The 10,662-nt window shown below is 43.5% G+C and overlaps 1 protein-coding gene across 1 annotated transcript in view; it reads left to right on the top strand.

Annotated features, from left to right (window-relative positions):
• SEMA4C (semaphorin 4C) overlaps positions 1-8,712 on the top strand; it is a 27,796-nt gene extending 19,084 nt beyond the window's left edge. Inside the window, exons 9-15 of the mRNA XM_018555822.1 lie at positions 294-469; positions 2,005-2,149; positions 4,760-4,982; positions 5,316-5,431; positions 5,943-6,100; positions 6,232-6,299; positions 7,574-8,712. Coding sequence (XP_018411324.1) covers positions 294-469; positions 2,005-2,149; positions 4,760-4,982; positions 5,316-5,431; positions 5,943-6,100; positions 6,232-6,299; positions 7,574-8,415 — 1,728 coding nt within the window. The 3' untranslated portion in view covers positions 8,416-8,712. The remainder of the gene's footprint in view (positions 1-293; positions 470-2,004; positions 2,150-4,759; positions 4,983-5,315; positions 5,432-5,942; positions 6,101-6,231; positions 6,300-7,573) is intronic.
• The last annotated feature ends 1,950 nt before the right edge of the window (positions 8,713-10,662 follow it).

Here is a 10,662-nt window from a genome sequence, read left to right as displayed (position 1 = left end):
CTTAAAACTAAACATAGAGGAGCAGCAAAACATTATAAAGATTATATATATATATATATATCCTCTCCCCTTTCTGGTTGATTTGCTATAGGAAATGACCATATTCTATCCCTTTCATCAAGCTAATGCATGTTGAGCAACTTAAAATAACATTATATTCTCACAGTTCATCCGAGCAGAGCTTCCTTTACATACACACGGTGATTAAGCTAACAAACCCTTCCTGCCTTTTTGCATTTCCCCCCTTTCCTTCACATTGGCTGTTGTGTGACTGTATGATAATTGTATTCCAGGGGGATGCAGGAGGGGCCCGTACTCTTCAGAGGAAGTGGACAAGTTTCCTGAAGGCCCGGCTAGTGTGCTCTATTCCAGAGTTACAACTTCATTTTAACCTGCTGCAAGCTGTGTACACATTGCGCACCAACCACTGGAAGTCCACAGAGTTCTATGCCGTCTTCCAAGCACTCTGGTGAGACATTAGTGTAATCTGGTATTTATAGGGGCCTCTTATACAACTTGGATAGTGGAACTAGGCTCGCCCCCCCTTACCTGTGTCAAGTCTTCACCCGGCCTTTTTTTTAGGTTCACGATTTTCGACCATGTTCATTTGGCTGGATAGGAATGGTGTAATTAAACTTTAAATCTAGAAAAGCTCTACATAATATGATATATGATCTTTTGATGGGCTCTGAATATGTATAAACCAGTTTGACACTTTAGCAGACAGTAGACCTGGAGATGTATGGTGTCCTGCCAAATAAGTATTGGAATCTATGAATGGGAGAATAAAATGCACACAAAAAAGCCTCTATCCATACAACTTTCAATTTTTTTCATAATCTTAATTTTTTATTTTTAAAATGTATTATTATTAAAAACCAAAATATAATATCATCTTTTTTTGGGTGGGAATATGTGTGGGTTTTGTTTTTAATCTGTAGGATATATCTGTTGTATAGTGTCATGTCATTTATAATGTTCATACAATTTTTGGGGGCACAGACCATTTTAGGGGGTTCTGTTTCTTGTGCGTTTTGTATTCTATTTTGGTTCTCATTATCTGCACTCCTTAAGGCTTCATTCACCCCTACTTTAGGTGCAATTTGGTATTCCTGCGGCAAGAATCCAAAATCTGCCGTTTTCGTGCAGCAGCTGTCATGCGTTCAAGTTAAAGATCAAGTGACCACATGTAATCATATATGATGCCATTACATGCAGTTAAAAATCGATCGTGCATCCAGGGATCATGATTGGTTCCTGGGATTCCTGCTGCAGGAAATTGCAAGTTCCTTATGCAGGAATTCCAAATCACACCTAATCACACCTCATTCATACTGGGTATGAATGAGGGCTTAGCAGTGCTGGCTGGATTTAAAATTTTGATTCCCTATAGGTTCTTGACGTCTCAATCCCTGTTGCAAAAAATGTACCCTCGTTTGTCACAACAGGAAGTGACAAAAATTTCCCATTTTAAAACCGACAAATGGCAATAAAAAGCAGAATGTGGTTCTGCCCTTGGGGTACATCACATGTGTCAAACTCAAGGCCCAGGGGGCTGAATCCGGCCCACGAGGCCATTTCCTATACTTCTACTTTCAGATCTAGGTATTAAGTTATTACTAAAACCAGTGATAATCGAATGCAGAGGCAATTATGATAAAGATTAGGTACATTTATATAGTCTTACAGATACCTTTTTGAGGGCAACCATAATGTTGATGCGGCCCACGATTAAATTGAGTTTGACACCCCTGGGGTACAGCATCCAGGAACCATTAGCTTTTTACTGCAATTCAAGGCCAGTTGTACCATTTTTCTCCATTTTGTAGTATTTGACCGGAGCAGGTTGTTGGTTGGCCACTTTTCCTATATTCTGTTAAATACTGTCATTTTCATTATTTCCTCTTCGGCTTTGTCCTGGTACATCAGGTTGCCCCGTTCAATCCCTATAAAATTGGTTGGGTCATATGTTATTTCTGGCTAACAGTCTCTTGCCCATTTCAGGGGGGATGTTTCTGTCTCCGCCGTCTGCCAGTACTCCTTACAAGACATCCAGAAGGTGTTTGATGGGTCGTACAAGGAATATCACGAACAGGCCAAGAAGTGGGGCCCGTATTCTGACTCCGTGCCCATTCCCCGCCCTGGATCTGTAAGTCTAGTTTAATTACAAGTTAATATAGTCAATCTAAGGCTCATAAGCTGCATTCATTGACCTGACATGAACTGCATGGAGAGCGAGGCGGCACAAACTGCTCATCCCTTGAGAGGCAGCCAGGAAAACTTTGCCGCGACACAATTAACTATTTGTGGTGACTTAACACTTCAGCTTTCTATAAGAAACATCTGAAAAGGCTATTCTTTTTGACAAGTGTTTTTTTTTTTTTATCTTCTAATGATGCTTTTCTCAGTGTAACAGGTTTAGAGGTCCTCCAACTTGGCTTATGAGCCATGCACAAATATATAAGAAGCGCTGCACTATCACACTAATGATAAATACAGTAGTAAAAACAATATTATACTGTAGTAATTAGGGATGCACCGATACTAGTATCGGTATCTGTGCCGATACTGAGTATTTGGGCAAGAACTCGGACAAATGCTCCAATACTTACCTCCGATACCGGAACTTCCGGTCAGAGGGAAATCTCCCCCTGACCAACAGTGCCGAGGGAGCATTGAGCTGGCTTCCTTTCCAGTCTGGCCCGCCTCCAAGCTTCCTAATTTGGCTAGGAAGCCGGCTTCATGTGTGGTTTGGAAGTGAGGCTGCTTAGCAAATCGGGAAGCCGGAGGCACCTAATGACTCGCCGCCCGGCTTCCTGATTGGTCAGGAAGGAAGGCAGCCTTTGAAGTCCGTGTTCTTTTGCTAGAACTCTGGCTTCACAGGCAATCGGGAAACCGGGTGACGGGTCATGATCAGCCGCCTAACTTCCTGATAATTGGGGGACAACGCACCGGTACTCGGAACTTCCTGATAATCGGGGGACAACGCACTGGTACTCGGGGTTGCCGAGTAACTAAATAAAAAATATCGTTACTCGTACTCAATACCGAAAAACCGGTATCGGTGCATCCCTAATAGTAATCTATAATCAGATGTTTTCTACTTGGCTTTATGTGTATTAAAGTGTGCTATACACAAAAGGTACTTTGAAAATGAAATCAGACAGAGCCAAGAATGCAGTTTCCAAGCCATTCACTGGGATGTCGCATTTAGGTTAACAATTACCCTGATCGGCTGAGCACCCCTAGATGGCGGTTAATAGAGATGAGGCTGGGCTTGGTGCAAATTAAGTTCACCACAAGCCCTTTCAAAACACTAACCGCCAGCCCTCCTCCTGATCCAATCGATGGCAGTACTTGTGGCACGGTCATTCCCCCTGTCCCTTTTGTAACGTATAGCTGCGGGGCTGGGTATGCGCCTCCCAGCAGATGATTGAGTTAGGAAGCGAGGGTGGCGTTCTGAGTTTTGAGAGGGCTAACGCAGGCGATCGGAGATCACACCAAGCCCAGCCTCATCACTAGTCGTGAGGAACATTGGAAATTCCTCTGCTCATCAGTGCCATCTAGTGGTCAGTTTTATAGCTGGGCAGCACATTTATAAATCAGCCCCTTAAAGTGTATGTACACATTTCAGTCTGACTTCAAGTTTACATTTAGCAGAGCTTTCTGTATACATGTAGTATTCATGAAGGGTGCATTCACATCAAAATCCAAAGGAAATCGCACGTCAACTTCTGATCCGTTGCATTGCGATCCAGAAGGGCATCGAAAAATTAATGGGTGCGAATGGGGCTAGATCACACCGGATCCTTAGCATTACCTTGTGCTGAAAAAAAGTAGTCCATGTTCTATTTTTTTTTTTTATTAAAGCAACAGAACGGAGTAGAGTGAACTAGCCACATTCACACCCATTTTTTTTTTTGGTGCCCTTCCGGTGAAAAACATATCGCAATGCAACTGATCTCATCGAAACAAATCCTGTGTGAATTGGCCCTTAATAAACAAATGCATTTTATATACAATTTGTTTTTGGAAGTCGCATGACCCATATATCCCCTCTTCTTCCCGGAGCCTCCTGACAATTGCCTGGGTTCCCTGCCAGTAGCTTCTATCAGTGAGGTTCTGCAGGGCTGGACATTGGGATGAGTCAGCATGTAGGCATGTTCGCCGGCACAATGTCCTGTAGTACCTATGGGGTAAAGAGGGAACGGGGAGCATGGCTGCAAAACTGACTACCTTTGCAAACCCAGAAATTACCTTTTTGAAAGTAGGGGTGACATTATCACTGTGCTGTAGATAGCCTGAGCAGAGCTGAGAGGGACCAGGTAGGCTCCACTCACTAAAGACTTCCTACAGAAAACTACAGGAGGGGGCGGAGACAAGACCATTCACCCTGTGCAAATAGAGTGAGCAGCAGTGACTGGTCTTTTTTACAGGAAGCTCCAAGCTTCACACTGGATTACTGCACAGATCTGGAAAAAATACACAAAGCTCATTAAGATTCAAATAAGAATACACATGACTCTTGTACTTAAACAATATTTCCTTATAGCTGATTTCAGCTCTACATGTCACTTAGTTAACCCTTTATGCTCTACACTGGAGATATAAACTGTACAGAATACCACAATAAGCTGAACATCCCAAAGCTCAGGGCAGAAGACAAATTGGTGCATCAAACTATTTTTACAGTTTGCCTCTCCTGCTGTCCAGTTTGTCCAGTTTTGATAAATCCTGAATGTAGTCCTTTTCTTCCTAGTGTATCACAGACTTCCACAGACGTCATGGAATGATCAGCTCACTGGACCTTCCAGACAACACACTCAACTTCGCCAAGACGCACCCCCTGATGGATGACACTGTCCAGCCTGTTCAAGGACGCCCCTTGCTGGTCAGGAAAGGGGTCAACTTTACCACAATTGCAGTAAACACGACTAAAGGGCTGCATGGGGAGTTGTATGATGTCCTATTCATTGGAACAGGTGAGAGCTTCTGCTATTACATATAGATAAGTAGGTAGTTAGAGATCAATAGATATAGGTAGAGATCCACCCAGAGATAACGTTAGAGATCCACCCAGAGATAACGTTAGAGATCCACCCAGAGATAACGTTAGAGATCCACCCAGAGATAACGTTAGAGATCCACCCAGAGATAACGTTGGAGATCCACCCAGAGATAACGTTAGAGATCCACCCAGATATCCAGAGGTAGAGATCGACGTAGATTGATCCAGCGATAACGTTAGAGATCCATTTAGTGGCTGAGTTGTATATTTGTGAGTGATTGATCAGACTACTGTTTGTCTTGAACAGGAAATGGCTGGCTGAATAAAGCGGTCAGGTTGGGTTCCTCCGTACACCTGATTGAAGAACTTCAGATGTTTGATAAGCCTTCTCCTGTGCAAAGCCTGGTTCTCTCCAGCCAGACGGTAAGACGAAGGGTTTCGGGATTATGTTTCTTAGTCTTGGGAATGACTGGAAAATGCATTGAACTAATGAGCGCTACCATTTATTTCAAGGATTTTCTTTCAGTTACAAATGTAGTAGTACTTTATTTTGGATAGAGCAAAACATTATCATGACATTTTCAGAATCAAATAATTTGTAGATAAAACAACTCATGAATACAGCACTGCGTAAATTTTTTTATTTTTTTAAAAGAATAACTCTGGGAATATAAAAAATTGCCCTTGCAGTGGGGATACCTCCGTACTGCAAGGGTTAGGTGCTCGTTTTGTCTAGGGGACTCAAAATAAAGCACATATACTCACCTGATACTAAGTTTTGAGGCCGTCAACACTTACCTTTCTGCTCCAGCTGTGGTATGTGTCTCAGTTTCTATAATCTGCCTGGTTTTAATATTGCAAACCACAGTTGATCACTTTACACGTCTCCGTGTGCTGTCTCCTCCATATTGCTGACTTCCTCTTTCTCTTGCAGCCTTTTCTGTTTGCTGGTTCCCCAGCTGGACTGGTACAGCTGCCCTTGGCAGACTGCAGTAAATACAGATCCTGTGCAGACTGCGTTCTTGCCCGGGACCCCTTTTGTGCCTGGAATGTCAACATCGGTCGATGTGTTCCCTCTGATGAGCAGTACGGGTGAGTGCTGGCAATATTGCTGGGAACAGTAAATCATTCATTGTGTCCATCTTTGATGGAGAATCAAAAGCTTGCTTGTAACACAGTTAAAGATGAGATCCCGCTCTGACGCTCTCTTGTGTTCCCTGTAGGGATGTGTTGCTACAGGATATCCAGGGTTCAGATGCATCAATGTGTGACGTTCAGTACAATAAAGCTGGTAAGTAGTATTGTCTTGTTTGTGGATATTGATGGGCAAGGGTTTGACGTGGAAGAAATCTGTATATCAGCTGAAAGATTTTAAATGTATTAAACCCCATTAAAGTGGACTTTTGCACCATATTTGCATTAAAGAACAACTCCAGGAAAAAATTTGCTCATTTTCATCTAGGAGCAAAAATAACAATGTTATACTCACCTGAAGCTTACAGGCCGGCTGGCTCCTAGACCGATCCCTTCAGCCTCACTCCTCCTCCGTTTCGGCAGTCTTGGGTCCTGTGAGTTATCGCGTCCAATGCAGTGTATTGGCATGTCCTTTGGTGTCCTAACATCCATCACTGGAGCAGAGGAAGAGGCAGGTTGAATGGATCGTTCTAGGAGCCAGCCGGCTGCGAACTTCAGGTGAATATAAAGTCTCATTCACACAAGAAAAGGCCGGCACGTACAGCTCCGTGCTGCGTGCACGGCCGTATCGGGCAGCTCCCGGGAAGGACAAGTGCTGCGTGTGATTAGTACGTAGCCCTGTCCTTCTCTATGGGAGTACACGGCCCTACGCTCACCCAAGTGCAGGTCCGTACGGGTGCAGCTGTCCCAGCTCAGACGCAGACAGGATCCATCCCGTCAGTGTACGAGTACGGACACCCGCATGGACGTGCAGCGCGGGTGATCGTAGGGTGGTGTACGGACGCGTGCTCCCATAGAGAAGGACAGGGGCTGCGTACTAATCACACGCAGCACTTGTCCTTCCTGGGAGCTGCCAGATATGGCCGTGCACAGAGCTGTACGTACCGGCCTTTTTTTCGTGTGAATGAGGCCTTACTGTTTTCTCACAGAGAAGATTAGCACTTAACCCTTGCAGCGTGGGGGGAAGCCCCACTGCAAGGGTTAAGATCATTTTTGCCTGAGTTCTTCTTTAAGCTATGTTTAAGATTAATGAGTAATAGAAGGGTGTTAATCCTTGACTTCCCTGTGTAGAATTAAGGCTCCATGCTCCCTCCTAGTCAAAGCCCAAGCAACTTGTCATGTGGTACCTGCAGAATGGATAGGTCAGTCAATCTAATCCCTCCTTCCGTTTAGGAGAGATGATATGAACACATGCCTAGGCCATGATTACCACTGGAGGAAGCCTGGTGTAACATTTTCCCAACGAAAGATTCTGTAACTCTGTTTGGCCAATCCAGCAAGGCATTTGAGCATAGGTCCTGCTTTAACATGCAACCTGATTTTGATATGAACAATGCATTATATATAATGATATATTGCTTTGTTTTTCAGTTAAGCCCTCATTAAGAAACCTTACTGTGGCCATTGGGACAAATGTAGTTCTCCCATGTCAGCTGACCTCCAACCTGGCTCAACCTGTATGGACCTTCAATGGACGCGAGTTGTCCCAAGAAGAAGATGATTCAATGCTATATGACATTACCCTGCAGGCTCTGGTCATCCTTGGAGTTGGTGTCCACCGCTCTGGTACATACTATTGCTTTTCAGTTGAACAAGGGGCTCACTTTGCCTCTGAGCACTACCAACTCAGTGTCGTGGCTTCCCCATCTCTCACTTTGGAATCTCGTGCCCCCATGGATGGTCTGGGCTTGGTCTGGATGATGGTGATAGCACTTGGAGCAGTGTGCTTAGCCCTGTTTCTGGCCGTTGTCTACCTGCGAAGGAAGTTACAGGATGAAATGGAGAAAGGGTCGAAGTCCCTGGAGAACACCCTAGTGTATCCCATCCAGCTACCATCTCAACCCAAAATGACAAAGTGCCTGCCGAGCGCAGATTCTGATGAGAAACTTTGGGATCCATCCTCTTTTTATTATTCTGACGGTTCACTTAAAATTGTCCCAGGTCATGCATTGTGCCAAAACAGCACTGGCTCTTCCTCACCTTCTGGCAATGGGATTCCAGGTCAACCACTGCCATCACCACCTCTTCACTCTCCTAATCACATGCTCTCGGGAGTGCGTGGCTCAAGCAGTAACGGTTATATACGTCTCACGCTGGGTGGTGGAGTGGGAGAGGAACGTCCTCCACTTGGAGAGCTTAATGAAGAACTGAGGTGGAAACTGAAGCAAAGACAGACTCTGCCAGATTCCAACCCTGAGGAATCCTCAGTCTGACACACCCTCTTACTACCTGCACAGTTTGCACTGTTTTCTTTTTTTGTTTTTTTTTTTTGTTTTTTCTGAACTACCTCAGGGACTGGAGGATTGGGGAGGGATGCAGCCAAATTTATTTTTCTCTCTCCCCTATGGTATCCTCTGATGGACTGCAGATTTACGAAAGTGAGGAAAAGACCTTTTGTGGCTCCCTTGTTGCCCCGGTGTCCTCGTTTTACCTATGCTCGAGACTCATAAAAATTCAGTATTTGTTAATCTTTCTTTAAAGATTTTGGCGCACTCACAAGTGATGTAAAAACCATTGTGACTGTTCTGTCCTCTTTCCTGAAATCTGCAGCCGTAGCAGCAATAACAGATGGTAGACTCAGTGGCACGTTTTACGGTGCAGGGAGCAATCCTTAACCATTCGGTTGCCAGTCTTGCTCTGCCTCAGCCGTATATGGGCAGTTAGATCATCACTACTGTGATCTCCAGCATTTGTGTCCTAAGTTTACAATGGTCTGAATAAGCATCACAAACCCTTTAGAACGTTGACCAGTTCTTTCTGATTGTAGATCTCTGTTTAAGAACTGGTAATGGCAACCTTTTGGCTGCCAGTTACTGTGGAGGTAAAGACTTGGCATGCCATTAATTTGGCTGTTTTGGCATGTGTATCTTTAGGGCTGAGTGTACATGTGGGTTTCTGTGTCCATTTTGTCATCGGCTCCACTTTCTGCAAGGCAGGTTAAGCTGACGTTGTTTATAACCTCATTGAAACGTGCATAACTGTCTGTGTTATATAGCTGCTAATGGTCTGCACCAGCAGTCTTACATTTGTTATAGATGTTTAGCACTTGTCTACACTGACCGCTGTGCTACCTGTAGCATTTGAAGAGCTACTCGCCAGGCTGAAAGCTCCTCTTGAGCCCCTATGGAGAATCTTTTAGATGCTACATGATAAAAGATATTTCTGTGTTTTTTACATCCTTTCCTAGATCCTCAAAGGGAATTCATGCTGTTGGTAGAGGGACAATCACTTCCCTGGGGTCCGAGTAGGCAGGTACAACATGGTGAGAGATTTACAGTTCATCCACTCTAAAGTGGAGTCACTCTTTAATGAAGGCTATAAAACATGCCAGCTCTAGTCAGTCAATCAAGTGCTTAGCAGATGCTTATGGAGCACCTATAAACACAAGCCTAGCATATAAAATCCCAAATTGTCAGTGATGGTTGACCAAGTCTGTACTGAAGAAAGAAACCTGTGCTTGTGACAAGTCCATAGAAAGTACTTTTAAGCATATCCAAATTCCATAGTAGAAACCGGAGGCCGTATAACGGGAAATGTCATTTGCTCTACCTTTTTTGAAATTTTACGTCTGCCACGTTTGACCTATACATGTGGATCACATCCAAAATGACTGCTTCAGCCACGCCATGTTGATGCAGCCAACCTGGTTGCTGAGTGTTCGTGTATATGAATTTGTTTTAGACGCATGAAAATGAATGTGAGGATGTAGTAATATTTATATATACCTTTTTTTTGTAATGTCTTCTGCTGGGACAATCCCCCAGAAAGCCACTTCTTTATCTTCCGCATCTTCCCAATCAGATATCTCTTCCCGAACCTTCCTCCAGTTTAACCCCCACTTTGGAGTACTGCTGCCTGTTCTAGTTAACATTTCAAAGATCCATTTTTTTAAACCCGAAATTTGTGTGGTTTCCCCTGACCCCATGCCAAATGCCAATCCCTTTTTTTTTTTTGTGTCTGCGAGTGGCCGAAGGCAGGGATGAGAGAGTCGTGTTTTGTGTATATACATATCCTATCCACTGTTTTTAAGCACCAAACCTCCTTCGGGGGCTGTTCGCTAAAAATATCTTTTTTTTTTTTTTCCATTCCTTCCTGTAAATAGGGTTGTCCGTTCTCACGCTCTCTCTTTCCTGGATCCCTTCTCACTTCTGTAGCTCACTGTGTAATTTATTTGTTTTAAAATATATTTATTTCCTGTAAATATTGTATTTTTATATTGAGAAAATAAAAATAAAATTTAAAGATGTTATGTCACTATTTATTATATTTTTAATTTGTATTTCTTGATGCTGTGTTTTTACATGACGTATAATACTCCTTGGCATTTGATAAAGCAAAGGGAAACGTGCAATGATCTATAACCAGTAAGAAGTAATCTCCTGGAGTTTTGACTGCATTAAACTTCTGAAATATAGTTACATAGTAGGTAAGGTTAAATAAAGATACTGGTCCATCCAGTC

This window comes from Nanorana parkeri, unplaced genomic scaffold (assembly GCF_000935625.1).
Source record: "Nanorana parkeri isolate BGI_ZX_2015 unplaced genomic scaffold, ASM93562v1 scaffold214, whole genome shotgun sequence".
Classification (NCBI taxonomy): domain Eukaryota; kingdom Metazoa; phylum Chordata; class Amphibia; order Anura; family Dicroglossidae; genus Nanorana; species Nanorana parkeri.
Note: the sequence above shows the minus strand (reverse complement) of the source record. Positions and strands in the feature narration are given on the sequence as shown.